The sequence below is a fragment of the Lethenteron reissneri genome, chromosome 23 (assembly GCF_015708825.2).
Source record: "Lethenteron reissneri isolate LAM-NWPU_2019-01 chromosome 23, ASM1570882v1, whole genome shotgun sequence".
In the NCBI taxonomy this organism is placed as follows: Eukaryota; Metazoa; Chordata; class Hyperoartia; order Petromyzontiformes; family Petromyzontidae; genus Lethenteron; species Lethenteron reissneri.
Window position 1 is genome coordinate 5541397 of NC_083801.1, and position 25064 is coordinate 5566460.

General features: G+C 44.0%; 1 protein-coding gene across 1 annotated transcript in view; it reads left to right on the forward strand.

The window, feature by feature from the left end:
• The first annotated feature begins 326 nt into the window (after positions 1-326).
• Positions 327-25064, forward strand: part of LOC133345875 (titin-like) — a 47771-nt gene continuing 23033 nt past the window's right edge. Inside the window, 11 exon segments of the mRNA XM_061556940.1 lie at positions 327-673; positions 6532-6786; positions 8089-8199; positions 16531-16833; positions 18474-18542; positions 19284-19542; positions 20411-20486; positions 21992-22192; positions 23346-23488; positions 23906-24060; positions 24603-24836. Of these exon segments, the coding sequence (XP_061412924.1) occupies positions 668-673; positions 6532-6786; positions 8089-8199; positions 16531-16833; positions 18474-18542; positions 19284-19542; positions 20411-20486; positions 21992-22192; positions 23346-23488; positions 23906-24060; positions 24603-24836 (1812 nt within the window). The 5' untranslated portion in view covers positions 327-667.

The window sequence follows — 25064 nt, forward strand, 5'->3', positions numbered from 1 at the left end:
GTCCACATGTGTTGGCTGTCCACAAATAGTCAATGGAACCATCAGTCATGGATAGGCAGTGATAAATAAAAAAAACGTAGCGATACATTTGAACGCACCTGTGCACGCCAGTTGGCTTTGACACATTGGAGAAAGCAAGTGTTTATGGTACCTCCTGCTGAAATAAAAAGCACTCCGGTGACTTCGATAAAGTTTGTGAGCCACAAGTGATAATGTCACGCTACTGCCTTTGCACACTGGACTGTTTACAGCTTAGCCGTGTGCTCGAGCCCGCATTAAGTGGCGGCATCACACCCTCGACTCATCTCCATGTTTGAGCACCGAATGGGCAGATCCCTAGTCCCCAGTGCCGCTTGCCTTCTGACTTGCCTTTTTATAGCGGCACAAGGTGGCTCACTATGGGCAAGGAAGGGGTTTTGCGAGGGCCAGAATTTAGAGCGGCGGTTGATGGGAACTCCTGTGGGGCAAGCCCAAAGAAGGATGGGCCACGCTATAAACGACCATAACAGGACGTTGCTAGCTCCTTACTGTAAGCTGTAGTAGATCGGATCATTCCCGACTCTGTGGATCTCATAATGACGGTAGCTTAAGCGTTTTGGGAGGGGTTGTAGGAAGCAGAAAAAAATAAAACTGGAATTAAAACGTGCTCATCAATAAAGAGGATTTGATGGAGGTATGTAACATCTTGTTATACGTGTTCGTGTGAATATCCTGTTAACGTGAGTTGGAAAACCTTTGTGTGGCGTCCGTTTGTGGCTATCGAAATGCTCTAATGGGAACGGTGCGTGAGGCACATCGCAGAAGTGAGGAGTGTGACGATGGCTGAACAAACCATGACATCGTGGAATCGCGTCTAATGAATGCTCTTTGTGCGCCGTCGCCTAAATCTCTCGCTGAGGTATTTTTCCACAAGCTCCACCTGTGCACAGCAATAACGGAAGCCTCGTGTCGTTGTAAACACACCTAATAGTCTCCGGTATGGTAATGCACAGAATAACGCGAGTGTGCCCACACACACACACAAAGAGGTATTTTTAAACAGGGACTCACGCCAGGGACCATTGCTTCACTTGGGAAGAACACAGACATTTCAAGGGATTGTACCAACTGTGAATTATTCAACTTTGTTGATTTTTATTGAAAACTTTAGTGACTGCAGGAATTCATATTGATTTGAAGCTTTCGTGTTGCAGGAATCCATACTCTTTGGTGCAGTCGGTAAAGTCACGTAGGTAGAAAAATAATAGATCACGTGTTGCAATCGAAACGTCGTGATCTATTATTTTTCAACTTACGTGACTTTACCGAAATAACCAAAGAGTATACAGTAGGAATTCATAATCTTTCTAGATATCTACGTGACTTTACCGAAAGAAACAAGGAATATTTATTTGTCGATTTTTTTAATTCAGTTATTGACAATCGCTGCGCCATTCAGAGGAGGAAATAAAAAATGGCATCTAGTTGCTGATGCCGAATGTTCACATGAGAAGATATCATCAAGCATTGCCATCGTGACCCCCAACGCTGTCAATGCTAAGTCACGTGGATCTTTGTCGCCAGAGCTCCAGTCGTCCCCTGCGAATGAATTCGCACCGTGTGTACTTTAAGGAATGCAAGCCATTCGTGGTGATGTACCCATTAATTGCATTTAAAGGATACGTTTTGAATGTTTCAACTCGCTGGCGCTGTGTATATTTTTAATACATCAACTAATATTATTTTCCATTCCAAGCATTTTACGTTTACATTAAACTGCATTGGATAACCGAGTCCATACCATTCTCCATGCACATAACTTATTAATTTTTACATATGCTACATTATATATGACTACTACTATATGCAATGTCTGTTAACATACTTATCGATAATACTGTATATGATTGCCTTATAATTTTAGGAGAGGGAAGGTAAGCGTTGCTTCCCAATTATATGTTAGAATTGTACCATACTTTATAACATCTGTACTATCGCAGGACTCCCCTGAAACAGAAAGCTATCGATCTGTCTATCATGTCAAAGATACATATACACCCTCATTCTGAACACCTCACACAGTGAACAGTGAACCACATTGTGTCCGAGACCAGGCCCGGAAGATGATGTAACAAAACTGTATTCGTAGTCCCTTAAATCAGCCTTCTAATCCTCACTCGGGACATTATATATATGTATGCCCTGCAAAAAGTGTCATTGCACATTGGATCAGAGTTTTGTTTCCAAAGCTGTCGGTAGCTGAATTAAGTGGGAAATCAAATGTTCCGTAATGTGGTGTTTTTTTGCATTCATTGGTGACTAAGACCATGATCTCACTGCAAATGAAAATCCAATTTAACTCTGTGTGTCTTGCCTGAATGCCGGATTGTATCGGTACTAACTCGGTGCAATGACATGTCCTTAGCCCCCTGTGATACCCATTCATCTAATTACATATGCTTTATTAACCAAGTGATGTTCCCGCTGAGATCACAAAAAGTATATGCTGTAGCTATATTGTATCGCACATAATTACTGGCACAGTGTAAATTAATATGGCACGAGTTACATGATAAGAGTGTCCCTTAGGAGATTGTGCCCAACCTCATAAGATAAATTAACTTTCATCTCTGGTTATTTTAGATTCCATTTTCAAGGCTTAGTTCCAACATCAGGAGGTAGTTTCCCTCACAGTATAATATCCCAGTTCTCATAAGCAAGGCAATCTGTAGCTCCAACCGGTTGGATCTGAGTGGTCTAATTCGGGAATAGGAAAGGGAGGATCTGGAAAAACTCATAAAACTTTGGCGAAGCACCTACAGCTGTGACCATGATAACCATGATAAGGGCTTGATCTTCAAGGAAAGGAAGAACGGGTTCGAGTAATCGATGTTAGTCACAGAAAAGTGCATTATTGGTGTCACAGATGCAGGATAGCTTAATTTGATGGGAGTTTGGTCTTCATTGCGGATCTTGAGAGTGCAATAACCTTCATAGGGAAAGTAGCATTCTTTGATATATGTATAAAATGAAACAGAATGTTTACACTGTTTTATAAATATATAACATTTACGCTCTTTAGACTATTGTAACTATACATACAACACTTATAGACACAATAGAAGGATAGTTATTGCAAGTACTATAATGATTTTATAATGCAATTGCATCAGCACTTATTTTAGTTGTTGTCTGGCATGCCATATAATATATGTTGTGATACCATTCCAAACATTTACCCAAATCTAAATTCCGACTGTGCATAGCAATAAACAAAAAATTGGCATTTAAATCTGGCCCAGTTCTCGTTCAGGTTGATTCAGCTTTAAATGAGTCCTGTAGTTGTTTGTAAACATTTGCACTCGGTGAAAATAATGTTTGACTGGGGTGGTCTTGGATCTTCACCGTTTCGCGGTGCTGTAGCTGGCCTTAGTAGTTACCTTGCGAACAGCACTTGCCTCGGTACTCTGTTCTAGCTATAAGGACAAGATATTCTATACACAATGACACATTTACTAAACAAGATAGTGTCATGATCATTTCTTTTTTACCCTTCTATCTGGCAACAAAACTGACACCTTTTTTTACAAGGAGTCATGTTTACATAGACCACAATACCTGCAGTCATAATTCAAACAAAACACATAACTCTGATAATGTGCACTGTCCTTGAAGTTGATTGGTGCATTATGACTGCAGGTATTGTGGTCTATGTAAACATGACTCCTTGTAAAAAAAGGTGTCAGTTTTGTTGCCAGATAGAAGGGTAAAAACCCAATTATCATATTTTTACTGGCAAATGAGGTTCCAATGGTGTATAAGATAGTGTCATATTCTTGGTTCTTTCGGTAAAGTCTCGTAGATAGAAAACAAAAATAAAAATGAGAAGCAAAAAACGCACGACGTTTCGATCGCAACACAAGCAGTCTTCATCAGGTGATCAGGTTTAAATTTAGATTTTTGTTTTCTAAGTGGCTTTACTGAAAGAAGCAAGAATATGAATTCCTGCAGTCACGAAAGTTTTAAGTCTAAAAAAGATAGTGTAACTTAATGTGATTATTATTATTGGGATTAACACGTAGGCTTTCGCAACCAATATCATCCATAATACAGGTTTTTTTGGGGTAGATCGCGTAAAATATAAATGTGTCGTTAAACCCGCCACCACCCGACACAGCCAATTAATAAGATTTGTCACGTAAACAGAATGTGCCAATTCGAATTTGTAAATTATGTCAATTCGAATTGGCATGTTCTGTTTACGTGGCAAACCTTACTAATTGGTTGTGTCGGGTGGTGGCGAATTTAAAGACATTTATATATTTATGCGATCTAACCCCCCAAAAAACCTCTATTATGCATGATTATTAATATCCACATCATCCACGAGTGCTCACTCATCCCTCACGCATGCACGCATGCAAGCATACTCGGTCTCCCACGTGAAAGAAGAACACGTAACTCTCCCGTGCGTACCCTCTTCTGAAACTTCACTCACTCTCTCGCACGCTGTCACACTCCTCCGACATTCAAGGACCGCTCACTTACCCAGTCTCGTACGTGCGGACACACACGCTCGCTCCCCCCACACGCACGTTTTTCTTTGGCTCATTCGCTCCCGCAGGCATCCCCGCTACAAGCTTCGATGGTTCAAACGATATTTATCTCAAAATTTGACCATTTTTTGTGTCCAGTATCAAATTATGAAAAAATATCTATACATAACAATAAGTTGTACCTTTTCTGGCAATAAAACAGGTGTTAAGATGTTCAAACACCAAATAAAAACCTTCTTTTTTACATTTCACGAGCCAATATCGCCTCTCAATAAAGTCGGCATCGGTGCACGTCACAGCGGAACGGGAACGGTACTTGGGGCATAATAGCCAACAACAGAGATGACAAATACAGAGAGACCCGTCATGCCCTCGGCGGCTAACACCGGCTGAGCAAAGTAAAATTGGGGGCGCAAAATAAAGTGCAACCGGGCGCAACGGATGGCATAAGAAAGTGGTGAATACAAATTAATGAAAAGTAAACAAGACAGTTTTTATTTAAAATTTTCGATTTTATCGGAAGGCAACTCTGAATAGATTGTTTGCTCACTCCTCCTGCTTGCTTCCCCCCTCTCATGAGTGCACACTCGCTCTCCCACGTGCTTACTCGCTCGATCACAAAGACAAAGATCCGCCGTGTAGCCTTAACAGACTGTTGGGGCAAGTGCTGTTAGCGAGCACCTATGAATGCCGGCACCGTGGCACACGAGGGGGTGGGTGGCCAGCACCACGCCCGGCCGCCTTTGTCTCCCCAGTGGCGATGATTTTCACACACCGCACCAGGCACTCATTCGAGGCTCCAAATGCACGCGCGCTCACTCGAACTCTCGCTTGTCAGATGCGCGCTCACATTCCTTACACTCGTGTGCATTCTCACCCCTAACTCGTAAACACGCGCTCACCATGCGCTGTCACATGCGCCCTCACACTCGTCAACACGCACGCTTGCACCATTCCCCAAAGGCACGCGTGCACTTTCACGTGCTCCACGATGATGACAGTGAATGACAAACATCATAAAAATGATGATGGTAATGACAGGCGATGGCGATGAATAATAATGATGATGGTGGTGGTAGATGGTACAGTAGTATAACAGTGATTTATTAACAATAATATAATACTCGTGGATGAAGATGCCAGAGATTAACATGATTATGATGGAGATGTAAATGGACATTTGCAACAGGATTAGCAAGCATTGGTAACAAGAAGGCATATTCTTTGGGTCTTTCGGTAAAGTCACGTAGATAGGTTCAAATAAAATACAAATTATTTTAATAATAATGATTCTTTGAACCTATCTACGTGACTTTACCGAAATACCGAAATAATATGAATTCCTGCAGTCACGAAAGCTTTAAGTCAAGATTTAACAAGAAGGCATTTTATATAATATTGGCACATTTCTATTAATATGTACATTTATTCACACGCAAAAATCCGGATAAGTTACTTTATTTTACAAGTAATAGGATAAGACTGCCCCTCTTCCACAATGTGTTCCATCACAAGCACTCCACTCTACAAAATTACATATAATCATCGTTTAACAATTATATTTTGAATGCACTGCATTGTATGTCAATATTAAAGTGGTGTAAACCTGCCTGAATTGAGCTGTGACGTAGCACTGTGTCCTCAATTACAAGCTGAAAAGTTCATAGCTTGGTAGGGAGTCAGCTTCACCTATCCTCCTTGAGTCAATGCATGAGTCACAATTACTGTGGTTGTCCTAGTTCCTGTCAAAAAGAATACGAATTAATACCACTGCCCAAATCTCGTTTGACAAAAGTTGTACATATGGACGCTTTTTAAAAAGAACAGTAACTTTGAAGCGATCGTCAGTACATTCCAAAAAAGGTTGCACTCTTCTGGTTCAAAAACCAGTCGCCACGCTGTGTGAACAAGTCTTGGTATTGGCTGGTCAGTGAGTGGCCACGTGGTGGCAACGCCCCATCCACGTGTTGTGCCGACGCCACCCTGTTACCTGCAGGCCTCTCGGAGCGGACGCACCGGTGCCGTGGCCACAGTGGTGGCAGCGGTGGACCAGCCCTGCGGGCTGCCTCTCCCGCAGGCACAGCCGCACGGCCCCCTCCATGTCTTGTCCCCCTCGTCAGCCGCGACGCAGGGGCCCAAGTGGGGCAGGTCTCCCCTGTCCTCCACGGCCTTCAGCCCACTGCTCGTGGCACGGCCAGCCGTCATACGCTCTGTTTCCTGCCCCATGTCCCACGCCCGCTCTCCTGCTCAGGTCCCCCTACGTGGTGGTGTCTTGCATTCTGTTTGTTTTATTTACCATACCCATAACACTCGTGCAAATATTGTGACAAACTTACATACGAATCACCGGCATGTTTAAGTCAGCTCTTTTGAGAAAATGTTAAGAGCGTCACTCGAGATAGTAGTACTATGTTTAACAGAATGAGGTGGCAAGGCCCACTCAAGACTGTCTATGGAGCTGCATAATTGTATGCCCATAGCCAGATGAGATAGAGCAAGTAGGCATTACACTTCAGCAGCGAGGTACCACTGGTGTGTGACAGGGTGGGATGTGATCCTGGCAGCGTGCAGATGTTTCTTCAGTCATTTGTCAGAGTCGGATGAGGTGGCAGGAGTTATGGGCACAGAGTAACCCTCATTTGAGAAATTCAATGAGAACAAGAGCTCAGGATCAATGGTGATGCAGGGCTTTTTGGAAATCATGTTGAGTTTAAGCGATGTGCTTTCAGTGGACAGGAAGGAGGCCCAGTTGGAACGATGACAATAATATTAAAACGCAAGGCCACATTAGTTTTCAGTGTATTACACAAGTAAGTTCCATTGGATGTAAAAATGACTATGGGCCCATAGTTTAGTTAATGCTCTCTAGTCATCGGATTATCGTCATAGTTCATGGTCCAGTAATCAACTTAATAAATGCGACGATAGTTCAGAATATAAGTGGGCAAAATAAAATGCAATCCTAGAGGCCTACAGTCAACAGTGGTTGTTCTATGGATAACTTGACCCCCACCCTCGGGATCTGGGATCCCCACCACTGACTCAGGGCCACCAGAGCAATGATCACCACAGTCGTGCACATTTGTGCGCAGAGATACTTTGACTTCACCGCAGTTATTATTTGGCTGATGCAAATATTTTACAAAAGGTTGCCATTACCATCTATATGCTCCTTACTATACAAGTATATATCACTTTAAATAGACCCATTCCCACATTCACCTCTCTACTGTAAACGCCTAACGAGGAATTCAGAGGCCCCGTAGCATTGGCACGCTAAAGCCATGTGAGTGAGGGCCACTTAGCAATCAACGGCATAAGTATAGCTCACTGTTTGTGCAGCTCACTTTGAGTGGTCTCCACAGCATAGCACTAGGACAAGTGCAAGTTTCCATACATAGGGGCTACCACTTACAAATATCGCCACTCTGTTGTAGCAGCACCACCACACTGCATGTACACCCGCACGTTTTCTATGCAATTCAATTGCAGCCTTCGTTCATTACCGCCGTGACAAATAACCCTCTCTTTGCTTGGGCGGTATACATCGTAGATTCACAGGAGTACAGCACTGCCCTTCCAGATGGATGGGGCACTTACAGGCAAAAGCGCCCACCTTTTCACAGTGCCAAAGATCGCTGTGCATAAGCAGGCAGTGCGAAAGGTAAGCCCGTTGTTTATACACGACAGCACACCAGACTTTGAGACTATACAAGTTGGCAGTGTGCATAACACACACTTTTCAGGCCTCTGCGTTTTCTCCAGTCAATTCTTGGCTGAGGTTATTCACAATCTGCCTTGGACTTGACATTAATAAGTGACGGGCCAACACAGATGCTTCCCACACCACCGTCGTGGGCTGCTTGCTGTTATTTGAGAGTAGGTTGGAGGCTAAGATAATCACTAGAGAAAACTCTTAAGAGTGTGCTGATGTATTCTTGAGCGAAGAAAATCATACGATACATCGCTGTGGAAAGTCTGAAAGTCAAGCATAACTGATGAGTTTGAACTACGGATTTGTGTTGTTAAGGTCAGTCCATCCCAGGAGAATTTCCTATCAAAGGAATATAATCTTTAGTCTAAGGCTACCAATAATTTTAAACATCTTCATAATGTATGAAAGATTATTGTATTAATTATTTAACTCCTGGTTTAGCGTGACAATGGTTACAGTGCAAAATATAAAAACCACTTCTCTAAACGTTTGGCAATGAGGACATTAGTGTTGAGTAAGACTACCACTGGTGCATGAGTACTATTTGATGGTTTTATTATTAGTGTGAGCGTTGGCTCTCCTAGAGGGATGTGTAGAAGATCTTTGAACAACATTTATCAGGAAAAAAGCTCCATCTCTTGTTTTGTGGCACTTCCTGATTTTTTTTTCACTGGAATTGTGCCTCGCGTAAAACTCATCACTCACGAAAAAAATCCAATTTAGTCTGACGTTTTTGGTTACTACATTTGGAGGGGAGGAATTAAGAATTGTATTTTTTAAGCAGTTTTGTTACGAACAAAAATATAAAATGAACGACGTCCATTTTCGTTTAGATAATGGTATTAGTTGTGTTTAAGGTTATGGGAAAACACGACAGGGCTACCGTCTACCATACATAAATAAAATATAAATAATAATAAAGATACGTGTATTAAACCCCAATTGGAGGCCCACGTTACCAACTGAAATAGAATGGAAATAAATATAAACGTGGTGCACTATTGAGCAAATTGGGCAAATCAAAAGTGAAATCATATCACGAGAAAAAAACGTATTTGAAATACCATATATATTGCACTGGAATAGTTTAATATGAAGGTATACAGTAACTGTTAAAAAATATTGCAAAACGGGACGGGACATTTAACAACATTTATGTAATTCTAAGTATTCAATTTAAACTAATTACAAGTTGAGTATGACATAGTTACTTGCATCCGAAGCTCCGAAAATATTTACTGTCAAGATTATTAAGATTGTTAAGATTATTAAGTTGTCATGGCCAATGCTGTTCGTGTCTCAGCTGTTGCAGTCGACCCCTGACCTCCAAGGGTTGCTCTTACAGTATACCAGTATCAGGCTTGAGGTCTCCCCCTTGGTCGTTGAACTATATCGGCACCCACTACTCTTAAGAGCTGCCTTGCTAACTCGGCACTTTTCATTTTGCAAAAAAATCTCCACCGATTTAGACCTCCTACTCCTGAATACATTGGCAATGCTTCGTATGTAAATATCCACGTTATAGATTCGATTGGTGCCACATTGCTCAATTACGTTAACACTTACATGACACATATTCTGAATACTAGAAATTCCCGTGGAGTCGGCAAAGGTGTGTTAGAGCAAGACATTGTTTTCTGCCTGACGGTCACCTGGATCTTCAGCCATGACGTGTACCGTATGTCCCAGCATGCGTGTGGAAATTCAGTGCAGCGTTACATAATAATGTAATAATTATATATTTTCGTTATATTTTATGTATATGCTTATATTAATTGTAAACTTTAATTGTATTGGACATGGTATAAAGAGGCATTCCTGATCACATTTCAATGCAAAGTGTAAGTGTGTGTGCAATATGCCTGGTAAACCATGTCTACAATATTAACAATAGAGCAGCTCTGCATTTTACGAAATTACAGAATAAATGTCTGCCATATGTGAAAGCATTGTCCCAGCAATAACCCCATGATTGTTATACTTTCTCCATGCATTGCATGGAAAAATAGGACACTGCCTGGAGTAAGATGCTTCACAGAGAACTGCAGCACTTGGCAAAACCAATTGACGATATCGCATTCCGCACACTCATTCTGCTCAGCTGCTCCACGGGCGTTTAAAGAGACGCAGGCCGCCCAGAGAGAGAGAGAGAGTCAGCTAAATAAGGGGTAACCCTGTAAGCCATTTTCTAGAAATAGGCAAGCATGCTTACAGCAGGAATGTGAGTGTTGAGTGCGGTGTGGAGAGCCTTGTCTGATACATCCACGTGAGGTGGGTTGCTGTGGGCATGGACGGGAGGCAGTCCACAGGAAATCGTTTAGCTGGCTTACGTTACTTCACAGCAGGCGTAGGGAAAATGATCCTCGGTGGATCGCCCCGTGGCTGCATTGTGACAAGAGATAAAGCTCCTGGGTGTGCCAAGTATGTGGGTTCATGCTCTCTCTCTCCTCTTCTAGTTGATCTGATAAACATCGTGTTTTTGAATTGTTGGTGGAGGATAGATTCTCTTGTCGAGGACAGCTTTTTTTTAATTTGATCAAAGTCTGTTTTTTAGGATAACATTTATTTAATTAGAAAATTTAACGTGGCATTGTTTTGGGGCGTTATTATGAACAACCGTATGTATCCTTTTTGTTGTGTTCTATATTCAGCATGTGCAACAGAAAATACTTAGAAAATGCATTCTTTATTCAGAATGTTTAATGCGGTATTGGTAGTTTTTAAGATGCATATGTGAATAGATTGCATTAATGTGGCTTTGTATAGGAAGTGTAATAGAATTAGAAAAATATAAATCCCTACCATCTGGCAAACTAACAAAAACATTTAAGGACCTGACTGATAATGAGAAAACAGTCAATTGTTTTACTTCTTAAACAATTACTGCTGGAAGATATTGGTCCAAAAGGCTCCTTGGCTGTGAAGTGAAATGTTATTTTGGTTTAACACGTAGGCGTTCGTGACCAATATCATCCATAATACAGGCGACAGGTTGATGAAACTAGTTGTAATTATTGGCGAAACATTGTAGTCAGATTGTAAATTTTGTGACTTTGCTTTCCAACACACCGGGGTGCTGTACTCGTAACGAATTGGCATGTTCTATTTACATGACAAACCTAATTGGCTGTGTCGGGTGGTGGCGGGTTTAACGACACATTTATATATTTACGTGATCTAACCCCAAAAAAACCTGTATTGTTATTTTGTTGTATTTTTACGTGACGAAATGCACTTTATTGTTTTATTCATAATTGTCCATGGCAGTGGATATTGAATATTTTTGGACAAATGTCCTATTCTCCGCTGAGCAGGCCCCACAGCAATTGACAGAGTGCACTTTTGCCTGTAACATCTGCCAACTGGGCAGGATTCATTGGAGAGACTTGTTGATGAGATGGAGTCAAGCCTGTAATATCGGTCCAGGGTTTGCCTACTTAAACAAATGCTGCTGGAAAACATTTGTCCAGATTATCGATATGTTAATGGACTTGGTTATCTGTTTTTTTTATATGGAGAGATTGGCGAATGTCTATCTATTATTATGCTGAGGTTTAACATAGCTGATTATCATTATGGGCCAGATTGGTCATCCTCTGGAGAAAGTGTCCCCTGGTAAGGGACTGTATACAACGAGCTCATACAGTGTTTACCATTTAATACAAAATGGTTTTTGATGTACACACCTATTTCTATTAAGTGTACACACTTATTTTGTTGCAGTTTTTTCAATTACTTATATGTGCTGTGTTTTTCAGTTTTTGTAATAGTTATTCACGTGGTTATGTTTTGTTTGTTCTGAACAGAATCTTGAGTGGTGAAACCCTATGCATAAATGTGTGAAACAAGTTGCAAGGAGTTTTCCTATATACCTTTACATATTCCATTAATTACTCGTAAATACATTACGCAGAGGTGTTTGTTACCTCGTTCCATACATTGCCATATCTTTCATCTGCCTTATGATTATCTTAAGAATATTGAGCATAAGTGTTGATGCAGTGCGATGTATATGGTTAGATAACATTTTACATGAATTAAGGTGTCTGAAAATTGATTCCAATCATTCTACTGCACAGTAATTCCTCGTTTAACGCGACAGACGCGTTCCTGGAAATGCCACGTCAAGCCAAAAACAGCGTTAAGCGAGGAATTACTCGTACTTTAAAAAATATGGTACAAACAACATTATCGGTTATTGCAAGAATGTAACTTGACCTGTGATTAAAGTGGCTTACTTATTAAGCCAGTGTCGTCGCCCCTGTGCATGTTTGCGTTTAAGTCATCTCTGCTTTGCACGAGATTGGCACGTGTTTCCGACTTCACGCAGCGGCTCTCACTCAACACGCTTCTCCACCACCAGGGATGGGTGACTAAACAGATTCTAAAATCAATACATCCTTTTACAAGTTCGGCTGGCAAAAGCGTAATGACCGGCAACTTGATCTAACAATTGCGCGAATCACGCTGTCGTCGCTTCCAGAAAGTTCTACCCAGTTTAAACGGAGAGTTTGTGGCAGGTTGTCCTGGATGGTCTCTTTACGATGGTGTCCTCTTTGCTCACGTAATTTCATAAACCCTGTTACTCAATAGCATGAATCTTAAAAAAAACACATGTATCTATAGCACACATCCATGCAAATATTACTGTTTGCCGATGGTGGTGTCTTCTTTGAGGACCATAGTCCACAGAATGGATAACGTTACTTTCAGCCACGAACACGGAGCAAGATGACGTGTGAAGATTAGGATCTTTCACGGTTGTGCATTCGCAGCCCGTTTGTCAATCCACTGCAGAACGGGGGCCTCCTCATACCTTGCAGGTAGCACGGGCTATTTGACCATACTTCACCACGCTGGTCCATGCGAGTTACGGAATAGCAGACTACGGAACAGCAATGGTTTTTTTGCACTGCCCCCTACTGCTTACAGCGCCGACACTGCATTTGTTCTGGACTTGGTGTTCACCCCATCTACGCGCTATGCAGGCACAAACCTGCTCAGCTTCTCATGTCTGATGGAATCCGGCACATTCCGTGTGATTTGGCCAAACGGCGAGAGGTTTAATACACGACAGAGGAGCATAAGCGCGAATGTGACAGCGTAGGACACGGCAGGCATGTTGTGCAGACAAGGTGGGGGATTGTTCATGAATAAAGCAGTCTCTGGCTACTTGGAAAGTTCCACAACACCAATTCCATCTCCTGTCCGTGAGCACACTGTGGCTCTGCACTGCCCTGTGGATGGGGGGGGACCAAACACCAACCAGAGTAGGGGCTCGTTAAATTACATAGCAGAGTAGGGCTCGTTCAATTACATAGCAGAGTAGGGACACATTCACATTACATAGCAGAGTAGGGCTCGTTCAATGACATAGCAGATTAGGGCTCGTTCAATTACATAGCAGAGTAGGGCTCATTCAATTACATAGCACAGTGGGGCTCATTCAATTACATAGCAGAGTAGGGGCTCATTCAATTACATAGCAGAGTAGGGGCTCATTCACATTACATAGCAGAGTAGGGCTCGTTCAATTACATAGCAGAGTAGGGGCTCGTTCAATTACATAGCAGAGTGGGGGCTCATTCACATTACATAGCAGAGTGGGGCTCATTCACATTACATAGCAGAGTAGGGCCCATTCAATTACATAGCAGAGTGGGACTCATTCAATTACATAGCAGAGTAGGGCTCATTCAATTACATAGCAGAGTGGAGCACATTCAATTACATAGCAGAGTAGGGGCTCATTCAATTACATAGCAGAGTAGGGGCTCATTCAATTACATAGCAGAGTGGGGCTCATTCAATTACATAGCAGAGTAGGGGCTCATTCAATTACATAGCAGAGTAGGGGCTCATTCAATTACATAGCAGAGTGGGGCTCATTCAATTACATAGCAGAGTAGGGGCTCATTCAATTACATAGCAGAGTGGGGCTCATTCAATTACATAGCAGAGTGGGGCTCGTTCAATTACATAGCAGAGTGGGGCTCATTCAATTACATAGCAGAGTAGGGGCTCATTCAATTACATAGCAGAGTAGGGCTCATTCAATTACATAACAGAGTGGAGCACATTCAATTACATAGCAGAGTGGGGCTCATTCAATTACATAGTAGAATGGGGCTCCTTCAATTACATAGCAGTGGGGCTCATTCAATTACATAGCAGAGTGGGGCTCATTCAATTACATAGCAGTGGGGCTCATTCAATTGCATAGCAGAGTAGGGGCTCATTCACATTACATAGCAGAGTGGGGCTCATTCAATTACATAGCAGAGTGGGGCTCATTCAATTACATAGCAGAGTGGAGCACATTCAATTACATAGCAGAGTGGGGCTCATTCAATTACATAGTAGAATGGGGCTCCTTCAATTACATAGCAGTGGGGCTCATTCAATTACATAGCAGTGGGGCTCATTCAATTGCATAGCAGAGTAGGGGCTCATTCACATTACATAGCAGAGTGGGGCTCATTCAATTACATAGCAGAGTGGGGCTCATTCAATTACATAGCAGTGGGGCTCATTCAATTACATAACAGAGTGGAGCACATTCAATTATATAGCAGAGTGGGGCTCATTCAATTACATAGCAGTGGGGCTCATTCAATTGCATAGCAGAGTAGGGGCTCATTCACATTACATAGCAGAGTGGGGCTCATTCAATTACATAGCAGAGTGGGGCTCCTTCAATTACATAGCAGTGGGGCTCATTCAATTGCATAGCAGAGTAGGGGCTCATTCACATTACATAGCAGAGTGGGGCTCATTCAATTACATATCAGAGTAGGGGCTCATTCAATTACATAGCAGAGTAGGGGCTCATTCAATTACATAGCAGAGTAGGGGCTCATTCAATTACATAGCAGAGTGGGGCCCATTCAATTACATAGCAGAGTGGGACTCATTCAATTACATAGCAGAGTAGGGCTCATTCAATTACATAGCAGAGTAGGGCTCATTCACATTACATAGCAGAGTAGGGCTCATTCAATTACATAGCAGAGTGGGGCTCGTTCAATTACATAGCAGAGTAGGGGCTCATTCACATTACATAGCAGAGTAGGGGCTCATTCAATTATATAGCAGAGTGGGGCTCGTTCAATTACATAGCAGAGTGGGGCTCATTCAATTACATAGCAGAGTGGGGCTCATTCAATTACATAGCAGAGTGGGGCTCGTTCAATTACATAGCAGAGTGGGGCTCATTCAATTACATAGCAGAGTGGGGTTCACTCAATTACATCGCAGATTGGGGCTCATTCAATTCCGTGGCCCCGCTCTCGTTGTATCGTAGTCGTGCCCATTCTGGGCCATTCCACCATGTGCCCGCCATCGAATAGCACGGTTGGCTACGTACGGTGTGAAAGAAGTTCGACATACAGTAACATACATAAGTGGCAAGTTGGAGTTGTAAACGACGGACCAGTTTCCGCAAATTTAGCTGTCATTCTGCCAAAATGGGGTAATCAGTGACTCCATCTAAATGACATCTCTATAATCCACAGCTTAATTTAACCCTTAACTCCAGTCATGGATTATCGTCATTTTAAATCATGGTTCAATGTCAACCCGTGCATTGGCTCTGCCTCACTCATACAGGGTGACCCAAAAAAACGGGCCCCAACTCTAATAGGCCCCGTGTGCACGGGGCCCGTTTTTTTGGGTCACCCTGGTATAAAGCATCGGGCAGCTTTTCTAAATATGAGACTAAAGTACGGGGTATTTACCACAGACTCGTATGGGTGGGGTGGTTCGTTCATGGCTCACATGCTGTGAATTCAAATCCGAGGCACGAGTTGACTCACGCTATCGTCCCTCCGGGGCAAATATAATGAGCAACACTCGATAGGAAATCAACGATGGCCCGATATAGAGACTGGCACCTGCAGTGGAAAACGTGAAATTTACACCTCTGCCTGAGGGGTGCCAATTTCGCTAAGTGGCACTTATTTCTCATTTGAGCACGGGAAAGCGTTGACTTTTACCTCACAAGATCGAATGTACTGTTTACTCACCTGGAATAACAAGCCATTGCCTTTTTAAAACGATACAGTTGCTGCTTCTGTGAACTTTTTTTTTACTATCATTTTTTTAAAAATCTAATCCTCATATTTAGCATGATTTCATTCACCATCATCATGAACACCACCCATGACCCGGCTCCACGGTTCATTACTCATACGCTTGCTTCAGCTGGGGCACGCGTGGCGGTTGGTGTAAGAGATCTGCTCACCCCCCCGACCCCTCGACCCCCCGGTGCCTTCCTCCCAGAGCCCTCAATTCTCCACTGAGGGAGGCGCTATTGCCTCCCTGGAGAAGGATCTCGCAGAGTGCTCGCGAGAGCCCATCACACGCCCAGTGCGGGCCCCCGGGCCAAAGTACGATCAAGCTCAAGGAGAGGATGGCAAGGGAAATGTAGACGTCGCCGGTCAGCCTGAGCTACGGAGATCGTACAGCGTTCCCGCTGCCGCACCAGCGCCGCCGCCGCAGCAGCAGCAGCGTCAGCCTCAGCATAGGATGATGATGATGACAGCTGAACGTGGCTCTGACGTGAAAGGCCAGAGAATGGAAGAGGTCTGACATCTTCGATGGCCTTCATGGTTGTTTGTCACCATGGATGAGAATATTTTCATCCCAAGAGTTTAAATTGGATGCCGAGTGTCGTAGATATTCTGAGAAGCCTGTTTTTTTTTTTAGACACCAGAAACACGACTTCCTGCTTGTTTTTAGGCGGGTCGCCTTGTCGCAGAATTTGGCTCCTGTTTTTCTACCGCTGAGTGAAATATTAATGTGCTCATATTCCCACTTGTGAGGGTGATATTCTGGAGATCCAAAGTTTGTTTCGTTGGACGAAAAAATGCGAGGGAATACATGCAAGAGTGCAGACAGTTTTTTTAATGTGGCTTAACAAACGTGGATTGGCTAGCATCCAATCAAATATTATTGTAAATTATCACAAGCCACGAGACTGCTATTGGTAGCACACATTTCCCACTGTAGCACATCAACCATTTCTCTTACTCCAAAGCAGCATGTCTGTTTTCAATTCACTTCAAATAATGTGCCAAGTAGCACGCTTCACGTCAGCCACGTAGAAACACTCCGCTTAAGGATACTTAAAGATCAAACGGAATCCTTAACGCTGCAAGGGTCAAGCTGAAACACACTAACAGGATGGAGAACAACCACATTATTCATGTACCTGTCAGCAATGGTGCGTGTGGATTTGAGCTAACTCAACCAAATACTGACATCGTTTGACTTTATTAAAGTGTATTACTTGTGATTTTCTCCTAATTATAATGATCACATCAGCCTCGATAACTCAGTGGTGAAATTGTTAGTTGCTTATCTTCGATAAAAAATCTGAGTTGAAGATTAGTAATTGGTTATGTAATAATCCCCTGAATTAAGTTCCATTGTAGTTTGGCCTCATGTTGTTGTTTGTTGTTGTGGCATCCTATCATTGACATTAGTATGCTGCTTTGGTATTTGTAAAGGTGAACACTGCGAATAAATGTATGGTTATAGAGGGGTAATTTGCTTAAGAAAGAGCATTTTTGGTGAACAAGTTGCGTCTTTAGTTGGAGAAGACTCATGTGGCATTACTGTATTCGATTTAATAGTTTTAACTATTAAAAACCAAACGTGCTTTACAATAACATGCGGCGACAATCATGCTCAGAAGTTGGGTTAAAATTCTGAAGCCCCTTCCCATTTATGATTATTAACATTGGCCTGCATGACTGCTGCAGACCAAATTGTTGGTTTTGTTGGCTCAGAAAATGAGTTTATTTTCTATAAACACAATACGTGCCATATTGTTTGAGTAAATACAACTGATGTTATCCAAATACGTGGCTCTATCGTTGGTGTACAAATAAACATAATAATTGTGTCTTCAAAACCATTTGTGGTGGGAATGATAATTACCACGATTTGGGAACACAACTACAGATGTCCTCTGGAGAGACTGGCCCCTGCCATAGGAATGCTGAATGGCTACCACTAACTCAGGACCACAAACAGCGATAAACACCAACCCATGCCTTCGTGAACAGAAAGATATTTTAAATTTGTTTCCAGCTGATCTTGCAAACTCACGGTCTGAATGCCACTTTTAGAAAACGTGTATATGAATGATACAACGTATGTTTATAGTGGTATTCGGAAATAATAACCTATTGTATTATTATTTTATGTTCATCTGGTAGATGCCTGTTATTGAACCAACAGCAGACTACCTTACGGAGATGGCCATGACGCCCCCGGTCTTCACAACGGTACGTTATGGTGAAGGGAGGATGCGCGCCTTGTTTTGTGTGATTTAAACTTGGAACTTAAAGAGTTTGGTCGATAACACCATTTTTACACCGCGTAATTCATGGTTGAAATTTTGCCTTCATTTTTTCTTTCAGTTCTATATAATTGCATTTATCCCCCCTCCCAAAAAAAAACTTTGGAAGACATCAAATCGAAACAGTTTGTAATGTAGGTAAACAGAAATCCTTCAAGTGTTGTGAAAAACATTGTGCTGAAGTGTCCTGCTCTTGTTTTCATTGAGATTGATCGTTTATATCGCGATTAGCTGCCACTGCATGCACTTTACCTGTAGTATTACACGTAGCACATTAGGAAGGTGAATAGAAAATGTCATAACTCATTTTGTAAAGTGCTTGCAGTGTCTATTTAAAATTGATATCTGTGTCTTGGGGGGGATGGGGGGGGGTGAAGGGGCAGCACAGTGGTCAGTGCAATGTGCTACTAGCCCAGCAACCGGAGTTCGACTCCTGGCCACGGCTAACAACACCAGTGGCGAGTGATATCTAAAATGTTCCTGTCCCCCGTTCCTCACTTCACCAACTTGCAACGACCGGCGTGGTGAAGCGAAGCTAGGTCAAGCGACCCCTTTGCGGCCACCAATAGTTTACGGGGGAAGGTCTCACAGTTGGCCGTGTATTTCGCCGGGTTCAGTGCACGTGCCCGAGCTCTCTTCTTCCCCCTCCAACTCCGCGGCCGCGCAGGATCTGCAGGACGTGGCGGTCATGGAGGGGGAACCGGTGCGCATGCAGTGCCACGTGACGGGGACTCCGCCGCCCGTCCTGCAGTGGTTCCGCGAAGAGTTCCTCATCCACAGCTCCGCCGACTTCCGCGCGACATACGAGGGCGACGTGGCCACGCTCGCCATCAGCGAGGCGTTCCCCGAGGACAGCGGTCGCTTCACCTGCCGGGCCTGCAACCCCGCCGGGGTCAACACCACCTCCTGCTTCCTCACCGTGCACAGTGAGTGGCTGCACCGGGGGGCGGTCGCGGCCCCGTCCGCATGAACCCTCTCGTGTCAGGGGAAAAGGGAAGAAATTAAATAAATTCCAGCGGTGTTTGTTTTGATGGCGAGCAGGAGCAAATTGTGTCGTTGCATTCGCGCGCACCTTCGATTAGCGCGGTTGGCTATGTACGCTGCGATAGAAGTTCAACGTACATGCTAAAAGATGAGTAGGGAATTTAAACACTGAATACTGGTAGTGTTATGGTTACGGTGCTTGGCTCGCATTTGTAAGATTGCAGGCTCAAACTGTGGTTGCGGGGTTCAACATGGATGAGCATCCCTCCGGGAACCATAAAACTATTGCCACTTAGTAGGAGGTCAATAATGTAGTAATTGGTTTTTATCCTTTCAACTGGTACAAAAACTGACACCTTTATACAAGGCATCATGTGAGGTCAATAATGATTGCCCTATAGAGAGAGAGGAAGAGGATGGAGTAGTGGTGCAGCGGTTAGCTTAGTGCACTGTCAACTCGGCCAGCGAAGTTTATGAGACGTGCCAATGAATAAATAGAAATGAGCACAAAAACTAAAATAACTATCACCTGAGCAATGGAAAATATTGCACAAACATAAATCAATGTTAAATCTAAATTAAATATTAAATTCCCTGTGGCGCCAATTTGCTCGGGAAGACTAATTTTACATTGATCACAATAATCTGCGTCGTACACACGTGATTATTTTTGCATGACCCACCAGCCCTGCCTTGAACATACCAGACTACAGGCATGTGCCTCCCAAACTCGCCCCAAGCGGCCTCCCGCGATGACCTGTGACAGGCTCTCGCCTTGCTGTGTGCCGCTTTCTGTTCTCTGGCCCACAGTCTCTGAAGATGACGAGGGCTCCAAGCATCACGTGGACAACTTCACCGAGACTGTGCTCACCCAGGCCAGCATGCAGTGCGTAGCGCACTGCCGTGACACCGTATACTGCGTAAACAGATTATTTTGATGCTTTTTGTAAAAAAAAAACTTATTACACGCTTTTATTTAACTCACTTCATCTGTTGTATCCTAAAAATAAAATCTTGTAACTCCATTTTTACACACTTTCCAATGTGCTATCGACTGCAAACTTCGTATAGGTATGTCATACTGATGACAACACGATGTTCTATCATAAAAATCCAAAACATTAATTTGTTAACTTTTTACACGCTTTTATTTAACTTACTGTATGTGTCGTATCCAAAAATCTTGTAACTCAATTTTAACCGTATTCCCAATGTCGTATCGATTCCCAATGTCGTATCGACTGCAAACTTGGTATAGGTATGTCATACTGATGACAATACTATATTCTATCATTAAAAATAATATACATATTTTTTAAACAATATTTCTAACGGCTCTTAATTGTCCACGCTCAACTGACGTTGCCTGTAAATCACCACGGTCCCTTACGTCACGGCAAGCCTCGGGGAGCCACGCCCAGGGGCGGGGGATGTGGAAGGAGGGGAGGGGCGATGGGGGAAGGGGGCAGGGGGAGGGGCAGCTCGGACAGTACATCTCATTAAAGCGTATTTTAAAAAAAGTATTTTAAAATATTTTATTTACATTTGGGGCGATTGCCCAGACCTGAATGAGAGATGTTAATACAAAGACTCCATCACATTTGTTGTGAATGCTGCCTTGCAGTGGATACATACAAATATTAAACAGGCTGTTGTTTCCAGATATTACCATTATTTCAGACCAAGAGGACAGAAATATTGACTGACTTTATCGTTGGAGATTACTCTTTACACTCTGGTGCCCTGAGAAAAGTGGGACATTTAAAGACAGTTGATAAAGAAATAGTTTTAAATTAACAATCCAACCATTTTCCCCACATGAATAAACACTCGACAATAAACAAAGCCATAACACACACACACAGACGTAAACATAACTGAGTTTAACATGTAATTACTGGTAAAACGTCGTACTCAGGTTGTAAATATTGTGGCTTGGCTCTCCAACACACAGGTGTGCTGTACTAGTAACGTGGCATGTTCTGTTTACGTGACAAACCTTACTAAATGGCTGTGTCGGGTGGTGGCGGGTTTAACGACACATTTATATTTCTAACCCAAAAAACTGTATTATAAACATAACTGTATGAACGTTTCCTACAAAACGATAAGCATTTTTTTCAACCCTGAAAAAATAATCACGCTGAGTTGTCGCATATTAACCACGATACCTTGCTAATCCTCATCAAAGAGCATGAACCGTCACGCGAACTCCGGTCATCCTCGCAGCGAACAAAGACGGTCAACCGCATCGCGCGCGCCGTCGAGACCTCTGACGAGGCTTGCTTTGTGACGTGCGGATCGACAGCGCGCGCCGCCTGGGTGACTTGAAAACCGATCTACCCATCCCCGCGCGTCGTTTCCCCTGCCCCCCACCCCCCCTCGCCGCAGTGGAGAGCGCACGAGCGTGGCTTCGCCCACCCAGGCCTGCACGGTCGACTTCCCCGGCGAGGAACCCGTGTTCGTGCGCCTGGCCGAGCCCCAGCTGCTGGTGGAGGGCGACCGCATGGCGTTCGTCTGCCAAGTGCACGGGGAGCCACCGCCCCACGTCTACTGGAAGAAAGGAGGGATCCCACTTTCTTCCGGATACAGGTCGGGAATCCGGTCGCGCTGCTGCTGCTGCTGCTGCTGACTGCTACGATTGCTGTGAGAAACTGAATCCGTTTGGGAATTTCGAACAGTTGACGTCGAACAGTTCCCTCCCCCAAAACCGACGCGCAAAAACCTTGCGGCCGCTATGACGTACGACAGGCACGACGGCAGAAGCAATACGAAGATGAAAGATTTGCAAATGAAATCGTGTCCCTAAATTGTGACGATACGTCACAGCATGGAGCGGGTGAAATGTTATATCTCTCCTGTTGAGTGCTACTTTGATGCGTACCTATCAACCCCTTATCAGTGCCCTACCTTATTACACACCGATTCAGACCTTATTGGTCACCCCGTGCCCCTTATAAATCTCAACGTTCATCCCCCAAAATTCCATCACAAGGGAGAAACAAAAACAAAGAGACATCTTTTTTTTTTTGACCGTATTGAAACGGCTGTACGCCAGTATGGACCTGAAAACTCAATTTCCCTGTACAAGAATACGGACGGGTAAACCGTATGGGTTAACAGCTATGTTGATGTTGGCCATCCCAACCATGGTACGTCAACGCCAAAGGGTTCAAATCAGTGAGACACCCCCACTGAAAAGCTCTGGGGGGAAAAAAACCCAATAAAAACTGTTAGAGAAACCCAATAAACTGAGAGGGAAACACAAAACAACGTGGTATAGAAACATTTAACTGTCACACAGGAAGTCTACTTTTGGAGTAAAGAGGGGGGGGGGTCACTAAATGAGTTTAGGTAACAGCAATAGGCTAATGTATGTATGTTCAACTTCTTTTGCACCGTACGTAGACAACCGTGCTAATCGGAAGTGGTTTAATGTACACCACTTAGTGAACACCCCCATCGTAAATAAAATTATAATGACGTCGGATGGTTGTTATCAGTTTCCCACTTGCTTCTCATTGCACGGCTGTAAGTAACTTTTGGAGCTGACCTCTTACACGGAGACCTGGACCATCAGCAGCATCTGCCGGTGCACTGCAGTAAATAGGTCTGAGCGACTTATTTACAGCAGGTAAACAACAACAGTGTGAGGAGCAAATAAGAGGTAATTCTTGAGGCTTCATGCGTCCGTGCCGCAGAAGAGCCTCCGCTCGTCTTGAACTTGTGCGGCCGCTCTGCGCAGGTACAAGACGAAGTTCGACGCGCAGAGTGGGGAGTGCTGCCTGGAGATCTCCTTCATGCTCGCCGACGACGCGGGAGAGTACACCTGCGTGGCCCGTAACCCCCACGGCGAGACCAGCACCACAGTGCTGCTGCTGAACCACAGCAAGTACACGCACCTGCATGGCGGTCAGGCAAAAAAAACGCATGCACATCCCGGTGGTTACGGTAACCATGGAGGTCAAGGTCAAGAGGTCGCCACGGCAGCGATGGCATCAATGCCATCGTGCGTGCGCATCCACGTCACTCTCTTTCCCTTGCCAGACCATGCACCTCTTTACACAGTCAGCACCAGAGCTACGATTTCATCCCAAATGATTCAGGGGGGAATATATAGTCTTATCTGCTTCAGCATCAGGCCCTTTTTACTCGTTGTCAAGTCCTTTTGCAAGCCCAGGCAACTTACTAATGGTTTGATAATCGACAAACCGGCAGACTTAGCAATATCACAAAGTTGAAACTCGCTCATGATAACATTTGCTTAACCATGTGGTTGAATGTGTACCCTGTACTGCTCAATAGATGACTATCAAGCGCACCTGCATCAGACCGGGAAAGCAAACCCAGTGAAGAACGGCATTGCCCCTCATGCAGCACCCCCAGCCACACACATGCCGGAGTTTCCGCGGGCACACACTGTGCTGAAGAAAGTGCCCAGGCCGACTGTGGACAGACAGGTGAGTTCCACGTGATAATGGAATACCATAGAACACAGGGGTTGCGTTTTTCAAGGTGCATGTCGTGTACAGTAATACCACATTCACGGCTATGTGAGTGATGTATTTGTCACATATGGTAAGCGTTTGCAAAGTATACCTAACTTTGGAAATTTGGATACTTACACAGTTGATAGTTGAGTTTTACATGCACCTGCACGTCTATTTTCAAGCAGCCAAGAGCCCATCAACTGGCTCCGTATGGAAAACGGGCTCAAGCATATATGCGTGCGCTTTCGGATGCACTTCTGCAGCCATCTGTAATGCTCTTCCTTCCGATATTCGGAAGCCACTGAGCGATGCACTTTTAAATCAAGATTGAAAACGAATTTCTTTAAAACTGCTTTTTTTGTGTTTAGTTTGCTGTCCTTGTCCCCGCACCTCTGATTAGCACGGTTGGCTACATACGGTGCAAAAGAAGTTCAACATACATATGTACACACAGGCAAGGTGACACAGTGTCACCCGACAGGCCCGGTAACCCCTGTGCTCCCATGCCGCAGGATTCCTGCCTCTCGTCTTTCGAGGAGCGCCTGATGCGGGAGATCGAGTACCGCCTCGTGGGCCTCAGCCTGGAGGAGCTGCTGGCAGAGGATGGCGAGGGCCCCCCCCGGCACAGCGAGGACAGCGGCCCCTCTTTCGAGCCGGCCGTGGAGAGCAGGCTCGTGAGCCAACGCGTCCAGGAGGGCTTCCCCGCGGCCTTCTTCTGCCAGCTCTCAGGGCATCCCCTGCCCAAGGTGCGCTCGCACCCTCCTCCAGACAGGGGTGGACTTACTACGTCCCGAGACCCAAGTCCTCTTGCTAAGCCGTGGATGCCTGTGGCATTGAGTATGATTGGCCTTTAGGTAAATGCTTTGAGAAAATAAATAACTGGATTCGTGAATATGTAATTCCATTCTTAGAATTAACGCTGGTGAAAATCTGTCAGAAATTTGCGTTCTGTTGGAGTGACATTCAAACTAAGT